At 32.7% G+C, this 16,840-nt stretch overlaps 4 protein-coding genes and 1 long non-coding RNA gene across 10 annotated transcripts; 2 read left to right on the top strand and 3 right to left on the bottom strand.

Moving 5' to 3' along the window:
- The first annotated feature begins 11 nt into the window (after nt 1–11).
- Nucleotides 12–6,667, top strand: LOC114874128. The gene is made up of 2 exons (XM_029183096.2): nt 12–129; nt 5,576–6,667. The coding sequence occupies exons 1-2, from the start codon at nt 15–17 to the stop codon at nt 5,917–5,919; spliced, it is 459 nt and encodes a 152-aa protein (XP_029038929.1). The 5' UTR covers nt 12–14; the 3' UTR covers nt 5,920–6,667.
- Nucleotides 101–5,402, bottom strand: LOC114874133. 6 transcript variants are annotated; one of them, XR_006830534.1, is made up of 5 exons: nt 4,732–5,402; nt 1,428–4,497; nt 1,227–1,343; nt 981–1,086; nt 101–187 (listed from the first exon to the last, which is right to left on the bottom strand). It is a non-coding gene; the product is annotated as an uncharacterized LOC114874133 (long non-coding RNA). The 6 variants fall into 6 exon arrangements; XR_006830533.1 differs by having other exon boundaries at nt 4,592–5,402; XR_006830531.1 differs by having other exon boundaries at nt 1,428–4,512; nt 4,592–5,402.
- A 306-nt stretch (nt 6,668–6,973) lies between the features above and the next one.
- Nucleotides 6,974–8,770, top strand: LOC114874129 (myotrophin-like). Its single transcript, XM_029183097.2, has 3 exons — nt 6,974–7,184; nt 7,447–7,557; nt 7,672–8,770. The coding sequence occupies exons 1-3, from the start codon at nt 7,116–7,118 to the stop codon at nt 7,846–7,848; spliced, it is 357 nt and encodes a 118-aa protein (XP_029038930.1). The 5' UTR covers nt 6,974–7,115; the 3' UTR covers nt 7,849–8,770.
- Nucleotides 8,771–8,874: 104 nt separating this feature from the next.
- On the bottom strand, nt 8,875–13,724 carry LOC114874120 (histone-lysine N-methyltransferase eggless). Its single transcript, XM_046290128.1, has 14 exons — nt 13,492–13,724; nt 13,141–13,414; nt 12,900–13,029; nt 12,675–12,818; nt 12,233–12,597; nt 11,933–12,162; nt 11,444–11,852; nt 11,130–11,363; nt 10,713–11,057; nt 10,477–10,644; nt 10,065–10,373; nt 9,718–9,980; nt 9,321–9,648; nt 8,875–9,256 (listed from the first exon to the last, which is right to left on the bottom strand). The coding sequence occupies exons 2-14, from the start codon at nt 13,369–13,371 to the stop codon at nt 9,050–9,052; spliced, it is 3,363 nt and encodes a 1,120-aa protein (XP_046146084.1). The 5' UTR covers nt 13,372–13,414; nt 13,492–13,724; the 3' UTR covers nt 8,875–9,049.
- A 72-nt stretch (nt 13,725–13,796) lies between these two features.
- On the bottom strand, nt 13,797–16,797 carry LOC114874122 (venom acid phosphatase Acph-1-like). Its single transcript, XM_029183087.2, has 7 exons — nt 16,605–16,797; nt 16,074–16,266; nt 15,827–16,002; nt 15,272–15,515; nt 14,906–15,032; nt 14,305–14,507; nt 13,797–14,165 (listed from the first exon to the last, which is right to left on the bottom strand). The coding sequence occupies exons 2-7, from the start codon at nt 16,254–16,256 to the stop codon at nt 14,016–14,018; spliced, it is 1,083 nt and encodes a 360-aa protein (XP_029038920.2). The 5' UTR covers nt 16,257–16,266; nt 16,605–16,797; the 3' UTR covers nt 13,797–14,015.
- Nucleotides 16,798–16,840: the final 43 nt, after the last annotated feature.

Consider the following 16,840-nt stretch of genomic DNA (forward strand, 5'->3'; position numbering starts at 1 on the left):
ATCGTCCAGAAATCATGAAGCTAGCTCCAATCTTGTTGCTTGTCGTCGTGGTCGTCTTCGCAGCTGAAGAGAAGGAGGAAGAACGTCCCAAAACATTCAGAAGACTCATCCCTGCTGACGTTCTTCGCGGTGAGTCCTCTTTTATTTTTCTAGTCTAAAAATTCTTAGACTGTCTTCTTATCTGTACCTTGAAGAGATAGGAAGATTGTTAACAGAATTATGAGACCCCTATAAGAACAGACAATATTCTTAAAATTTTTTACAACAAATTATTGAAGTAACATTGTTGCCTCTAGAACTAAAGAATTCTTAATCAGTTATTTCAAATAGATACAAAAATTCATTTATATATTACATAGAAAAGATTATATTTTCCAATCACATCAGCGAGATTAGCATAAAAAGCACGTCCCTCAAAGAACACGTGTTCACGATGATCAAGCGAATAAAAAGCAGACTAACCGATGTACGTGTAATGGTATAACGGAACAGCTTGTTGTTACAAAGGCTGAAACTTTTGAACTAGTTAACGGTAATTCGTTTAATCAACTTGATCATCAATTTTTTGCTATATATTAAGGATCAAATTTCGTATTTAACGATTTCGTCATACCGACTGGAAAATCTTATCGATTGTTTACAAAAAAATTTGCAGTTACTTATGAAATATCCTGATATATTTGACGAGCGTATTACGATTATTAACCCTCGGACGGCAGTGGCTAATTTTAAACAAAACACCTTCATACATTAGAGAATAATATTTAAAAGAATAGTTTAACATAATAATAAAATAAAATTCGAATTATCTTAAATTTAGCGTTCGAGGGTTAAAAATGAGTGCAATTTTACGCTCTAGCCGTTTCCGACTTTCTTCTTCCTGCAAAACTTGCATAAGTCGCATCCACGCTTTCCTTTTGCACGAAAACCAGTGCCAGGATGACGTGGTTCCTTTGAAACAGGTAAACTGGTATACGTACTGTACGTGTCCAGAAAGTAGGACGATTTTTATCGTTTCGAACCCCCACGTTCGAGGATGCCGTACGGACTTTCTTAGAACGATGACCCGTTCAGAAGTGAAACTGCCTGGAAGATGCTATACGTTAGCCTCCGAAGAGAAACAGATACGATACCATACATATAAGGCGGAAGATTGAGAGGAAAAGTGAAAGAAGCGATCGAAAGTCGCTAAACGCGTTGTGCTACGTCTTCCGATCGACACTTACTTGTTTAGAAACATTTTGCTGAATTGCAGATGAAGCTAATTAGACGGACGAGTTTGCAGGAATGGGCATAAGGTTGCATCGAGTTCGATGTTTGTTTCAGAATCCTTTTACTTTCTTCTGGAAAAAAAGAAAAACAAATAATTGAATGATATTAATTATTCCATAATTAAAAATAGAGAATTGTATACAAATTTAAATTACAAAATACGTAAAATGTCATAGGGGTAACATAATCACCAAGGATTCCACTAAACTGCGCACATGCGCAGATCGAACGGATGTAGGAGATTCCCGCGCATACAAAATTTTTCCGCGCGTCATTCAAAATTCTTTAACGCTTGTCATCGGTAACCAGCGTTACAAATGATATAATCTTATCCTAATAAGTGTCATTCCAATTTCTCTGGCTATACATATCCATTCCCACTGTGGCAATCAACGCATCAATCAATAAACTCGTTATAAAAGATAATTGTACCTCTGTCCGATTAATAAATTTACAAAATCCCTTAAGTAATTGATACTTTCTCCCCTAATAACACGCATTTGTCAAGTTACCATCGAACAAAGTGACTGGCAAGCGTAACGTATAATCAAAGATGATTTCCTCGAAAGCTTGAAACGAAGAGAAACATGCAATCAGTCTGTTTCACAAATTTCATTCAGGTCCTGACTTTCATTGTTGTCGACCCAACCCAAGTCCTACATTTTGTAATCGTCCTGTTTTTGAAACGGATACATTCAAATTGATGTTCGTGATAGAGAAACTATATTACTTTCTTTTTTTATCAATTTACTTGTGCCATGTTTTTACGGTCACCCACTATCTTGACTTATTGTTTTACAATTAATTAATTAATCCAGTGATGCATACAAGTGGACAGCACTGTCAATCTATTATGAAAGAAGGGATAACTGCCCAGAGGTGATCTCTTCAATCCAAAATTTCGTAAGATGATCTAGTTCCATTATCCTTATTCGAGATCGTCCCTAATGTATATAATTTTGTCTCTTAAGGCAACTAGGTTGTCATGAGCAATTCAATTATCTATTGGAATGTAGGTCCAATGCGAAAAATACGAAGCATCTAGGCCATGATGTTGGAACGATCCATTTTATCGAGTGAATCAACAATTTAATCGCTTTTAAAAAAGAGTCTGATCGAGGCACTAATTTGCTTCCTATTTCCCTTACATGCACATAATTACAGCTCTTTTGCGATTATTATCACTAATTATATATAGAATAATTTTAATTCGAGTAGCGATGGACGCTTGAATCTCAATTCTGAAACAATTTTTTTCGAAAGTGTTAATTTTGCTCGACAAAACCCTTTCTATGTAAATAAATGAATGCAACAAGATACAGTTAAACTGTTTGTCATGCAAGCGAGAGGTGTGTTTCGCAAATGGTGTTTCACCTTGAGGGTGAAGCTTCTCGTGTGCCTTATAAAGAGAAGTTGTCGGGCGAGAAAACGAAATGAATCAGGTTGCAGGATATGGTCAAGACTCTTGAATCAAGAGGAACGAGCACCGTGAAAACTTTCACGCGATCCTGCTCGTCTCGGTGCAACCCACTACCGTATCCTGTTCTCCTGTTCGTGTGTCTGACTAATTATTATAACATAACGGTGATTCAGGATCTACGAACCGTTGAACACACCTCTCGCCAGGAGCAATTGTCTTTACAATGAGAAATAATAAACAAAATCCGCTTGTCGAAAGCGTGTCATGGTACGATGAATAACATGACAAGATGCGAAGACGACGAACAAAATGGAAAAACAAAAGGTCTTATTTCTTGAAAATACTCAAATCTATCAAATCTACTCAAAAACAATAGACCTTCCTCTAAAAATTACAATCCATTTACTTTATCGGTTCGCTTTATACGTTTCAGATAGTGTACGCAATGCGATAACAAAAGTACAAAAAACAGTCACCTTTTACCGTGCAAATCGCATGAAATTTTCTCGTAACTCAACATTATTAACGAAATTGCACGGTAAATCGTGAAATATCTCCTTTCTCCTCTCGAGAGTAAGTTTTTCCATAATTATCGTACAAAGAGAACACGATCTATTAATTAACATTAATCGCGTTCGATAGTACAAGTTCGCTTTTTTTTTTATGCAAAAAGTGAGAATGTGTTCGATAAGAGGGAAAGTGAAACTGCCTGCCTACACTTTCGCAATGTTGCATACGTCTAATCTAAAGTTAATTTGCCACCTAGAGCATTAAATTTGCAATCATTTAATATATCTATCAGATAGAAGAAAAAGAACGCCTTGACGTATTAATATTAGTCGTCCAACAGCGAACGTGTTAATACTGATTATTTTGAAATACTAAACGTCATTGGTTTCGAATGTTCTATTTAACATCTGATACGATCAACCGATACACGGACCACTTTCTTGAGATCCAAGCGTCCATAAAAAACCGGTGCCACAAACCATGGCACGTTTTAGCGTTGGCGTGAACGGCTATCCTGTTAAACCTTCGGTGTGACAACGCTGGCATTGAGAAAACCGTAACGATCACGTCACTGTTTAAATAAATCACGTTCCTAGAAGGCAATCAGTGCTCTAGGGTACACAATGTTCTCCCTCCTTTCCTTTGACTACACTTTTTGCAATTGCTCTGTACAATTATCGACTCCTTTTATACTCTACACTGTTTAAAACAATTCAAAGAATAAAAGGAAACGAATTACAGTGATTCACCTACTTGTTAATAAACAGAACAGTGATGCAATTTTTTGTTTCATCACTTCAAGTTCGAATATTCAGTCTACCATATTGAATATCTATTTTATATAATTATTGTTCTATCAAAATCTATTAAGTGTTATCTAAACAAATGGGTGAGTCACTTTACAATAATCAGTTTAGAGCATGTGATAATTACACAAGAGATAACACAATGTGACAGTGAAAGTGTTTCTCCTTGAAATTTCTAACTCGACCAACGTCAACGAAACTCCTCTGTCCTGTCTGCGATGTATCAACACCGTTGCAATAGAATGACATTATGCATTCGCATGAGTTGAAAGGCGCGACAACATTCGTTAGAATAATTGCATGTTAGAAAGTAACGACACCTTTCACGAATGTACTGGTAACTACATAATACCCTTCTCCACGCATCGTGCACGCTAACAATGATGTGATTGTTGAAGAAATGCAATCTACACGATTGGCTGGCCATATAGGATGAGGTTTTACCTTTACATCATTGCGATAAGCGGTGAAAATCCGTCGATGATTCATCTGGAACAGAAAATACTTCGACAGACATTCTTTCGATACAATAGACCTATTGTTTCGTTTTTTATAATATTTTTTTTTTATTGATATCTCTTACTTTAAGTTAACTCTCCACATCCAGAAAATGTTTGCTTCTACTTTCTTTTTTAGAAAACCTAAGTGTAACTCTATATGTTTCCGACTTTACCCTATAATTAACAATTATTATATTTAATTATACAGAAAACTCGGTTATACCCATTGTTGTTGAAAGATCTGATTTTAAACCATTCCGGGTAGAAGACACCTGTTATTACCGCCCATCTAATTAAGCGATACGAATACCTTTCCTCGAAAGAAAGACCGTTCGCAAGGTGCTTTGTTGCATAAAGCAATGTTACGTCATGTAACAAAATCTAACGTTCCAGTTAACGCAGTATATTAATCCGATACCTACTTTATGTAATCTTATTTATGTAATTCGGAAACTCGTGTTCTGTAAACCGTGAGGTATAAAATAATTAGTCTAAAACTATAAAAGTCTTATATGTATGTACATCCTGCCGCAAAAGTATTCGTCCACCGTTTAAAACAGAATACCTTGTTTAAAATTGGACCAAAATACAAATTGATTATCTAAGATATGTGCCTTTGTCGTTTTAAAAAATTAAAATTTACCGAAATCGTGACTAGTTCCGTTCTTAGATGAAACGTCGTTAATTATCTATCGTTAATTATCTATAACTTCTAAGTGCATCGACCGATCTCGATGAAATTTTCAACATAAACATAACTTATTTGAATCTACCAAAGACATATTTTAAATTTTCATTACAGGCTTATATAAAAAGGTAGAAAAATTGCCTTTTACTATTTCTTTCCCGATTTCGACAAATTTTAATTTTTTAAAACGACAAAGACACGTATCTTAGTAAATTAATTTGTATAGCTTCTCGAGAAACCTGAAGTCATTTGACCGAATTTTAAATGAGGTATTCTGTTTTAAACGGTGGACGAATACTTTTGCGGTAGAGTGTATATCCTGCATTCCTTAAGGCTACCTAAAAAAAAACAAAAAGCATAAATGAATATTTTCTTGCAGATTTCCCTGGTATGTGCTTCGCGTCTACAAGATGCGCTACTATTGAACCAACAAAATCATGGGACCTGACTCCGTTCTGCGGCCGTTCCACGTGCGTGCCAGCCGATGACAATTCAGGACGTCTGTTCGAGCTCGTCGAAGACTGTGGACCGCTCCCAAAGGCGAATCCTAAATGCAAACTTTCGGACAAGACCAACAAGACCGCCACTTTCCCCGATTGCTGTCCTGTCTTCGAATGCGAGGACGGCGCGAAACTCGAATACCCGGATATCCCAACTCTGCCGCCGCCCACGGAAATCGTAGAAACCGAGAAGACACCGGAAGCGGCCCCGGCGAAAGCTTAACTTTCAAACGTGGAACGTGGCCTCTGCAAAATCAATTTGAACGATCGATTAAACAGCAGAAATCGAGACTGTTAAATTAAATGGAAATTAAAATCGTTTACGTCGACATCTTCGATCTGTAATTTTTCTGTCGTCGAAATAATTGATGATTTACTGGTCGCTCGTATGGTACTCTGAAGAACAAAAAAAAAAAAAAAAAACGAAAAAAACTTACTTCGGTTTGAAAAAATAGTCGCAATTTAAGAGAATTAATTCAAACAAATGTTAATTACCTTTGCCTACGAAATAAGTATGTATTGCTTTCAACGTCGCATATCGGTGCATATTATTTCGTCACCAACAGGCCACGCTGCAACTTCCTGTTACCCTTCAATGCAATTCATGCGAGACTAAAATTATACGCTGTATATAATTTCTGTATCACTTAGAATTTCTATACGATAATATAAAAATTACAACATTCCACGTAGACAAATGTAAGGTTAACGGAAGCGTTGTCGTTAATACGCGGTACATCGTTAGCGTTAATGATTCGGCATCAACCCTCAGTTTCTTCGGTTTCCTAGTCTTAAAAACAAGAGTCAGATGCTCCTGTTCATTCTGTAATTGCACTTTTTTATAGTAGTAGAAAACTAATTTTTTTCCATTTCTTTCTCCGACAGTAGAAGGTTCTGCGTATGTAATGTAAAAAAACATGTGTGACTGTAATTATATGTGAGTAAATTAATACCTATTTAATTCAACAATATCAACATTGTATACCTTTTATTTCACACCGACCTTCCTTTATAACTTAACGATTGCAACCATTTTCTGTATTTGAATTCAAAACAAGTGTAATTTATAATATGAAAGGAACCTACATGTTTCTTCGATAACGTCGTCACTGCTATGTTACCATATTGTAAAGTGAAGATTATTACTGAAATAATAATTATTTAGTATTTGAAAACTATTACTTCTTTTTTATTGGAAAATGTTTACAAAAAATTCAATTGTTATCTTTGTTCGTATGTTGGTACTGCTGAAGATTTTCATTTTATATCGTTATATGTTGGCAACACGGAAAAATGATTCCAGCAAAATTCGCTATTTAGTCTAATGGATGTAAGTACGAACGCGAACTGATTAGAATAAACGTGGATTTAATCAAAGTGTTTATTACGCTTAATATTTCCAAATAAACTATAACGAAAATGAGTGAACTGGTGTGGGGAATAAAAATCGGTGATTTGGAGCAAGTGCGAGATATCATTGAAAATAAGGCAAATATATGACATTAACTTATCTTATCCTTCTGTAGCTTGCCGATTGTCGTTAATCAAAAATATTATAAATCTACCTATCTTTATGGATTTTGTTGTTATTCTCTATTTAAACATTATACACTTCACTACACGTGAAAAATAATTGTTGGCCGGTTTAATTAATGGTTTAAAACTAGTCTATATATTTTTCTTTAAATTCGGTGCATACTTTTCATAAAAGTAAGTATATACTAAAATATACATATATTTTTGTTGATAGAATATTGATGTTAATCAAATGATCGATGGAAGAACACCATTACATTATGCAGCTGATTATGGCCAAAGTGAAGTAGTTAGATATCTGTTGGAAAAGGGTGCAAATGCAAATGTAAATACATGTTTTATAAATATTAAAATCAATACTTGTGTAATTTTATTCTAATTCATAATTGATATCTTGGTTGATTTATATTAACATACATAAAAACGTATTTATTTTCAGGCTACAGACAAACATGGAATAACAATATTATTAGCAGCAATTTGGGAGGGCCATACAAATTGTGTAAAATTATTATTAGAAAAAGGAGCTAAACCAGACGGATTAACACCGGAGGGAATCAGTTATTTAGATGCTGCCGAGAAAGATGAGATTAAACAACTGCTTAAACTGCACTAGCACAAAACCAAATGAAATTCAAGCAATGATTTTTGTTATTTTAGTATTTTAATGTTCCTCATAGGAGTATCACCATTGCTTTCTCTTAATTTTTTGCATATGGCTAGACTATCATATTTATGCACTTTAAATTTTAAAAAAAACGTAGGTACACATGTAGTTTTATAATAATATATTGCACATCTGGAGTGTATAATCATAAACTCATATTCTTACATGATTATTCTTAGAGATTTAAAGTATATATAATTTCAGCTTTAAAATAGTACATCGTACAGATTATTTTGAAAAATTAACAGAAACAAATTTATTTTTAAAGCATGTAATATTATATAGCAAAAGATATTTTGATACATTTGTAAGAAGCAGCATCGTATTTTAAATGTTTGTTATTAATTTATAAATGTTACAAATTCCTTTTATACATTTTTTTTACTAATCTACATACTAAAGCCATGATTTTGCTTTAGTTTAATATTTTTGTGAAAAAAAAAGAGCTATAAGATATATTCACATAATTTAAGTGAGTTTCAAAAAGACATGTGTAAATTATAGAAGGAGATTAAAAAACTTATCTTTATGGTACTAATTACCTAACATGTCTCAAGAGGTTTTAAAGGTGTACAATAATCAAAAATAATAAGCCAGTGTATCATTGTTATGTACATGGTTGTATTTTATTGAACCCATATTTATCTTTTATTTATTACTCAATATCGATTGCAATATATTAATAGAGTTTACAAAATATTATTAATAAATTTTATACGCCAAAATTTATTTATCCAATGTCAATTATTAAAAAATACAAAGACTGTATTACTTTTGATAGGTATAAAATACAGATTTGCATAAATTTTGTGTTCTCTGTAGCTATATAAGATATTGTAATAACATAATAAAAGTATTTCGGGAAAAGAAATATTACGTTCTGTAAAATGCGATAAAATTTATAACATTCCTAAGTCCATTAGATCTATTTCATTTTGTAAACTACCGTATATTTTAATCAATAATAAAAAAATAAAGAATTGAAATAATTCATTTATTGAATTCATGTTGCATACCAACCACAACATACCTTTTAATCATACACAAAGTATTTCATTTCATCGATTATGCAATTTGATAGTATAGAAGAAACTTTTAAAAAAATTTATAAATCCTAATTTTATTAATAATTATAGATACTACTTACACATTATAAAAGTCGACCTCTACAATTAGATGCACCACACTTACATATGATAACTTTACCCGGTATACTTCCAACATCGTAACTATAATTCCATGTTAATTCCTGACCCGCTCGTATATAATTTAATGCGAAAAATGCTACCCACGGAAACCTCAGATCATGCGTGTCAACAAACACATTTTGTACAAAAACATTTGGATCGCACGAATGCTAGAGGAACAAGATAAAATCATTTTAATTACATCTATTCATCTAAAAAATATCTTTTACTTACATTTAAATAACGGCCAATATTTCCAGTTGTTTTAGCATCCATTATATAAACAGCCTCATCTTCTCCAAAGAAATCTCTTACAGATTTAAATTTAGGTCTTTCTATTTGGGTTGGTTCCACTGTTGGTTCAAATCTACTTGGTTCTCGTCTACCACTTCTGGTTTCTTCTTCGTCACTAATAGTGATTGCATCTTGATCATTTAAACGATTTTCATTGGCAGACAACTTTGTACTACTGTCAGAAGTTCTTGTACCACTTCCATCCTCGCTATTTTCTTCTGACACATCTTGATTGTTTTCGTCACGTTTTCGTTTTCGAAGCCTTTTTCTGTGTTATATTATATTTATATTAGTACAAATTACATTACTTAATAATTGTTCAGATCTGTTTATCTACCTAATAGAAGAAGATTCCATAGAATCTACATCAAAATTCACGTATTTACTAATATTGAAATCTTCGTCCGAATCATTAGTATTGTTTTTCGAATTATCTTCATCGTCACTTATCGCGGATTTATTTTTTTCTGAAGTAGATACCGGCATTTCCGGTTCAAGGACATCGCTCTCATAACCTTCCTTAATTCCTTCTACTACTTCAACGTAATCCAATTCTGCAAGATATTCATCTCCATAATTTTTACCACCTTCATTGGCTCCCTATAATTCAAGATTAATATTATTAAATATCATCTTTTCAATTATCAATAGATTTTATACCTGTTCTGTAAGTTATTCAAATACCTGTTCTGTAAGCAATCTACCGGCATATATACAAATAAAAGATCCAAGAGGAATATCATTCAAGCAACGTATACCCCAACCTCGTGGAGCCGTTTTAAATACTTGTAATTTTAGGGTCAATGGATGTTGCACTACTCTGTTTAAACAAGTTTTTACAGCACATTTACATCCTGAATTACATTCATAAATTCCAGTAGTCACTGGTTCCGGTAACCGTTTATACATGTAACCAACAGACGTATTTGGTACTCTTCCTCCAAGTGTTGCACCTTGTATCGTTAATTGCCAACACTGACATTTTGTTTTGTCCTATAAAACAATGAAGATGCTTTACATCATTACAGATGCCATAACATTAATTTTCACGCTAATATTTAACACATCAAATGATGGGCGTAATAAGTAAACATACTTGACAATCATCTTCACAATCACAGCTACATAGAAAATTTGGATCTAAATTAAGATTAACTCCTTCTGTTGGCTCTCTTTGTGTACTGTATCTAATAGTGTCTGGTTGAGTGTGATCTAATTCATTGACACATGGTATTGGTACATTTTCTACACCATAACTAAGATCCTTAAAGTTAAAGTATAGAGTTCAGTTACAAAACATCATTTATTCCAACTTATTACTATTCTATTTACCTTTATGTTAATAAAACATTTATCCAATACAAACTCCGCCAAACAATGTACCCAATAATCGAAATCAAACAAATCAACCGACATTGGACTACCTGTTCTACGAAGATACTGATGCAGTTCTTCCATATTTCGTAATCTAACACCACACGGTGCTTGATATAACGTAATCTTTTTGCCTTTCGGATATTTACAAAGTTGCCGATTCCACCCACAGAGTAATGGTATCGAGAGAGGTGAATATCCTCTTAAGTCGTCAGGTGTAAAGGATATACCTTGAACACACTGAGGACCACATTTGTGCGGAACGAATTTTTTTGTTTGAATTTTGTTCTGCGTTTGATAATACTAAAATAAAGTCATAGCGTTAACATAAGAATACTTTAATTGTTTTTTCTTTAATTTTCTTGGGAAACTTACAACTATGCTGTGCGAAGGTTTCGTTTCTGTAGTTGGATTATACGTATTTGTATCTGTAACAGATTGCCTCTTACTAGTACTTTTTCTAGCAACAGCACGCGATTGCTGTGGTGCACTCGAGGTGAACGTGGTTGAAGTTTCGTTTGTTTCATTTTGTTCTTTTCCTGTCTCAGCAATTCTTCCCTCTTCATGTTCCATATCAGATGTATATTCCACATAAGGTAAATTACTTTTCTAAAATATCAATGGATTCATATTACTAAATATACCCTTACGAAAATTCGATACAAGAAATAAACAAGTGTTTTATGTACATTAGAGATAGCAGGAAGTCGATGTCGACTTGGTGTATTAACAGATGCATGATGTCCTTGCTGCCTGGCATTGGCTTTTAGAAGTTCAAGGTATAAAGGGCCTAATCTAGCAGAACCTCTATAAATCCATTCTGTTCTACCATCAGCATCAAAATGCATTTGTACTAAACTCGCATCAACTTGAACTACCCTTGCAACCCACCATTTACCATTCCATTCTGTTTTTACTACTTGCCCTTTCTGTAATTTTACCATCGGCCTTTCGGGATACGTTTGAATATACTTTTTCACAAAATCTCGAGATTCATTAGGTATATCTTCCCAAACTTTCGAAGAAGATTCGGCAACTAAATAAATGTGTCTATGTTCAACATACTGAGCGTATCCATCATCAAAAAATACCAAGTATCTGGAGGTAAAATATCCATGTAATATTATCGTTAATAAGTTATATATATGTATATTTGAAATTTTATATGAAATAAACACCTATATTTATTTATAGCTTTCGGTGGCTCAGCTATAACTCCGCTATAAAAATTGCTAGATGAAACATCTTGAAATATTGCAACTACTCGTGTACCAACTGGAATTAGTACCGAACTGATTGCAGCAACTGCAATTTGCCTACCAACTACGGATTTAATAACAGAATTATACTTTTTTTGCAACAATTTTACGCGATATTGGCAAGGACTCCTTGAAATTACAGTTTGTACCTAATAGATAACATATCGAATATTATTTAATCATTACATATTAAAATATTTGAAAAACAAATTTAATTACTTTTCCTTTGACCCAAGGCATGAGTGGATGCTTCATAATGTACACAGTGCTATCTACATCTATTGGTCGTTTTACAAGTACACCCATTGGAGGTAAATTCACAGCCGCTACTTGTTTGTGTTCTTGTTCAATTGGTAGAATTTCAGGTTGACTGTCTTGTAGTAATACAGCAGATGGGAATCGCATTTGTGTAACTCTTTTTGTTGCTACTAATGGATAAAGGTTATTATCCACATATTCATCTTCTATCTGAAGTTCTTGAAGCATTTGAATTTGTGGTCTAAATTCGTCATATAATCTATTACGCAATATATCCATAGTACCCATTAAATCTTTAACTGTTTTATCCAGAACTTCATTTTCCTCTGTTGTAAACAATTATAACATATGATTTTATATACATATAACTATGTATAATATAACTTGTAAACTAGTTATATACCATTTATTTTACTCCATTGATCATCTAACATTGTGTGCGCTTCCTTGATTTGATAGTCAACATCGTATTTTGTAAAAATATTTGTTAATGTATTATCTAACATTTCCTCCATATTTAGAAGCATTTCTTCTGGTAAATATTTTTCTGAAATATAAGATACTACTTTTTAGATATATTATAATGTATTATTATAATTATTGTAATATAATAAGATTTTAGTTCTACCTTCAGTATATGTGTCTTTCTTTTTTTCATCATCTGAATCATCACTATCAGAAATTTCTACTTCCATTGTATGATCAGGAAATTCACATTTTAATAATGGTTTATGATCCACAAAAGCTGATACTAATTGCTACCAAAATTATCATAAATATTGAATAAAATTATTCATTTTAAAAAGTTAATATTACATACAGGTGGAAGTATGATATGAATATCAAAACATATATTTTGAAAATTATACCTTTTGATGATCTAACGCGGCATCAAAACATTGTTTACAAATTTTGCGCTCTTTCTTCTTTTCTACATTCACTCCATAAAAAGCACATGCAAAGGAAGGTGCAGACTTCATATCCATCCCAGAGGAGCATTGAAAGTTTATACAATTACTTTTACAAATTTTGGAACCACTACTTCTTTTTACTTTATCCCCCTGCGTTTCATCATCTGAGACAAGCTCAATAATTTCCATTTTAAACGTTAATGATAACTATACAATTCTTCAATAGCTTAATCTAAAAAGAGTTGATTATTTATAAGTAAATAATAACGTATAATAGTAATATAAATTTGTAAGAAAATATATTCACACCTATAAATTACTGTGGTATGTATCACTTTAATTTCAATTTATATCGAAAACTTCATAATCCAATATAATTTCTAGGCTTCAGTTTATTTACATTGAAGCACTTACTGTACTGAAGTAAGCAAAAGTAATGGCTACCGTCAGACCGACAACAACGAGTAAAAGCAATTTTAAGGAACGGGGTTGGCAACACTTTATTTGAAAAGATTCATGAAAGTCAAAAATCACAGTTGTCTTTTGTAACGATATATTATTAATTGCGAAATAGTCGTAGGGTCTTTCGTTGAACGAATAATAGGAAAGGAAACTCCATATTTATTCATTATATTTATATATGACGAGTCAGTAAGTGTTTACAAATTCAGCGTTTGAAAAACTGTAAACAACTCTGCGCTGACCCTGTATCCCATTGGACAGATTATGGATAAAATTTCTATTACAAATTAAACCTTTTAATACCCATCATTGTGCTAACGATTAAATTACATTTTAAGAAACACAAATAATTAATTTAGTATTTAACTCTATTAATTGGAATCTCCATTTCCACATAATGCCACCACATCTTCGGGAATTATAGGTTCTACAACCTTTCTAAAAGTATCCAATGGACACATTTTGTCATCGCATCCAGGTATTTTCAACGTTCGGACGTCATCTTTATCCTTATGAAGTAGCTGTTAAAAATAAGTGTAATTCGTCAAAATTTTAACAAACATTAATTCGAATAAAATTATAATATAATGACAAAACATTATCTGTATCTTTCCTATCTAATATCACATAAATAATTTTTATATATAATTACATTATTACCTGTACATAATATTCATTATTGTCTTCGTGTAATTCGAATATAATAGTGCTACAGTAATATGGAATTTGGTTATCAAAATTATCAAGTGCCGCAAGAATAAAAGCAATATTCAACTCGTGACCACCGTACATAAATGCTTTCTTAGTATCCTTTTTGTTTAAATAGTTATCAACATTCTCTAGCAATACTTTGATCCACATACCTGTTAGATTCCATGCTCATTAGTAATAAGATAACTTACTGTAAATACTGAGATATTAATTGTGAGACATTGATGGCAGTAGGAAATAAGAAGCGAGAGCGTTGTACACCTGCTTGTCAACACGTGACGCGCTGAGGCGGTACTGGGCGGTACTGATTGAAAGCGAGGAACGCTGGCGCTTGTACGCATGGCACAGGCTGCGCGCGCACCCTGCCGCCAGCGCTCCCGCTTTCAATCAGTATCGCTTCAGCGCGTCACGTGTAAGGATGGGGATGCAGACCTTTATTTCTTATTTTCCTACTGCGATAAATAACTAATTTCGTAACTTTTCCGAAAATCAACAGATTATTTACCTATCCTTTTTTCATAAAAACAATAATTTCAGTAAATGAACTTACCACCTGATAATTGTTTTAATTTCGTAGTACGGGTTCGAATACGAATATCAGATACAGCAAGTTCGTCTAGTTTTCCATCTGGGAATACTGACTTTGTCCATTCAGGCAATTCTAAGCCAATATCTCTCTGAAAATATTAATCATTTATATGCTAATTACCATTATCTAAACATGAGAACATTATACAATGTTTCTGTATTAAAAAAAAAAATGTTTGAAGATAAATAAGGATTATCAGTTTTTAGTACTACACATCATTTATCAACCAAAGTATTGTTGAATATATAAATAAGTAGATGCATTATGTTTCTAGCTATTTTACTATAATTACTATTATTGCAATTTTTATTCAAAAATATTATTTACCTCTGCAAACAATATTTGACGCAACTTGAATACTTTATCTTGTGTAATGTTACTCCCTGCATAATAACTCAGATACTTATACACATCCTTATTTTTTTCTATATAACGTTTTATATCTGGATCCGTCGCCTGGATTGCCGACGACAATTGCTTATAACTTTTGCAAAATACCGCGCCATACATATTGTTATGTGATGGCAGTGGCCATACTGGTACAGGTTGCCAGTTTAAATGATGATTCCATCTGTTGCAAATCACAAAGATCATTTATACTATTTTGCAAAGAAATGCGAAAAAAGTATGTCAACTGTAAATAAGACGAAATAAATGAAATAATGTTGAAATCAATATGTTCAACAAGATAATAGAGTTACTTAAACGCATTTCGTAGTGATATTACAATTTGTATTGTAAACATTTCATTGATGTTCTATCAATGTTCCAATGATTTTAATTCCTGAAGATGCAAACAAAACGATTGACAATCAGTCATTGCACAGGATGATCGAAAAGCGGAAAGATATTTAGAAATGTTTTATACCATGTCGTTGTTACCTTTGTTCTCCAACTGGAGGATATAATGCAGCTGCCACCAATTCTGTAGTCATTATGACCCGATCAACATTGCTGGAATAAAACTGAATATCTTGGTTTGAGTAAAGTGGTCCTAAAAATTCACCGTACAATTCTCGGAAGTATTCTCCAAGCTTGTACGCTGTCATTTTGCCCTTCTGTATTTGAGAAAAATTCGTTAATGATTTTGTATTTCCTTTTGAAATTTATTTAATTTAATTTAACATACATTCGTTAAAGCTCCATATCCTTCTGGTTCGTATGTTAGATTAACATAAGGATCATTTGGATATATCATGGTACCATTGGTAGGTGTTCTATGTCCATGTCTAAATACTGTTTGGACAAGTTTCAATTCTGCGATAGACGAGTGAATATAAAACAGATAGACAATGATTTTCAATGGTCGCATATTTGTATTTCTGAAATTAAGCCAGATATATCTGATAACATAAATGATTAATCTCAAAAAATCAAATTTTTAAGTTTTATTTTAAAAAAGTATTGCAATTATTATTGTATAACAATTTTTATAAAGACTTTCACTGAAAAAATTGATAATTTATATTCACAGAACGTGCATTATTAAAAATTAATTTACTATGATGACGATAATTTTTCAATCAAACCTTCGTAACATATTTTCTCAAAATACTTTGATGAATTTTTTAAAAGAAACAATTTAAAAAAATAACAAATTGAATTGTCAAGCTTATAATATTAGAATAAAATGATCAGCTGGAAAAACGCAGAGACTCACCTGTTTCGCAGAGGAACGAGTTCAAACTGTTCACACTCGTGTATGTCAAGTATCCTCGTTGTTTCTACGTCATGCGTTTCAATGTATAAAAAAAAATTTCAGCACGTTACAACGATAAGACAATTCACGAAACACAGATTTTCGTAAATGATATTGCTGTTGAAATGTCACGTTTCAACGCGACGGCGATGAATAAGACGGTAATCAAATCATTTCGACTATGTCAGGGAAGAAGT

The sequence above is a fragment of the Osmia bicornis genome, chromosome 2 (assembly GCF_907164935.1).
Source record: "Osmia bicornis bicornis chromosome 2, iOsmBic2.1, whole genome shotgun sequence".
In the NCBI taxonomy this organism is placed as follows: Eukaryota; Metazoa; Arthropoda; class Insecta; order Hymenoptera; family Megachilidae; genus Osmia; species Osmia bicornis.

Excerpts from the sequence above, each read along its gene's own strand:
- LOC114874128 (XM_029183096.2), top strand. The coding sequence starts at position 15 with ATGAAGCTAGCTCCAATCTTGTTGCTTGTCGTCGTGGTCGTCTTCGCA. Across the intron at positions 130-5,575 it reads CCCTGCTGACGTTCTTCGCG|ATTTCCCTGGTATGTGCTTC; the intron begins GTGAGTCCTCTT and ends ATTTTCTTGCAG.
- LOC114874129 (XM_029183097.2), top strand. The coding sequence starts at position 7,116 with ATGAGTGAACTGGTGTGGGGAATAAAAATCGGTGATTTGGAGCAAGTG. Across the intron at positions 7,185-7,446 it reads GAGATATCATTGAAAATAAG|AATATTGATGTTAATCAAAT; the intron begins GCAAATATATGA and ends TTTTGTTGATAG. Across the intron at positions 7,558-7,671 it reads AAAAGGGTGCAAATGCAAAT|GCTACAGACAAACATGGAAT; the intron begins GTAAATACATGT and ends ATTTATTTTCAG.
- LOC114874120 (XM_046290128.1), bottom strand. The coding sequence starts at position 13,371 with ATGGAAATTATTGAGCTTGTCTCAGATGATGAAACGCAGGGGGATAAA. Across the intron at positions 13,030-13,140 it reads CCGCGTTAGATCATCAAAAG|CAATTAGTATCAGCTTTTGT; the intron begins GTATAATTTTCA and ends TAATTTTGGTAG. Across the intron at positions 10,374-10,476 it reads ATTGTGAAGATGATTGTCAA|GACAAAACAAAATGTCAGTG; the intron begins GTATGTTTACTT and ends ATTGTTTTATAG.
- LOC114874122 (XM_029183087.2), bottom strand. The coding sequence starts at position 16,256 with ATGCGACCATTGAAAATCATTGTCTATCTGTTTTATATTCACTCGTCT. Across the intron at positions 16,003-16,073 it reads GATATGGAGCTTTAACGAAT|AAGGGCAAAATGACAGCGTA; the intron begins GTATGTTAAATT and ends TCTCAAATACAG. Across the intron at positions 14,166-14,304 it reads ATAATGAATATTATGTACAG|CTACTTCATAAGGATAAAGA; the intron begins GTAATAATGTAA and ends TATTTTTAACAG.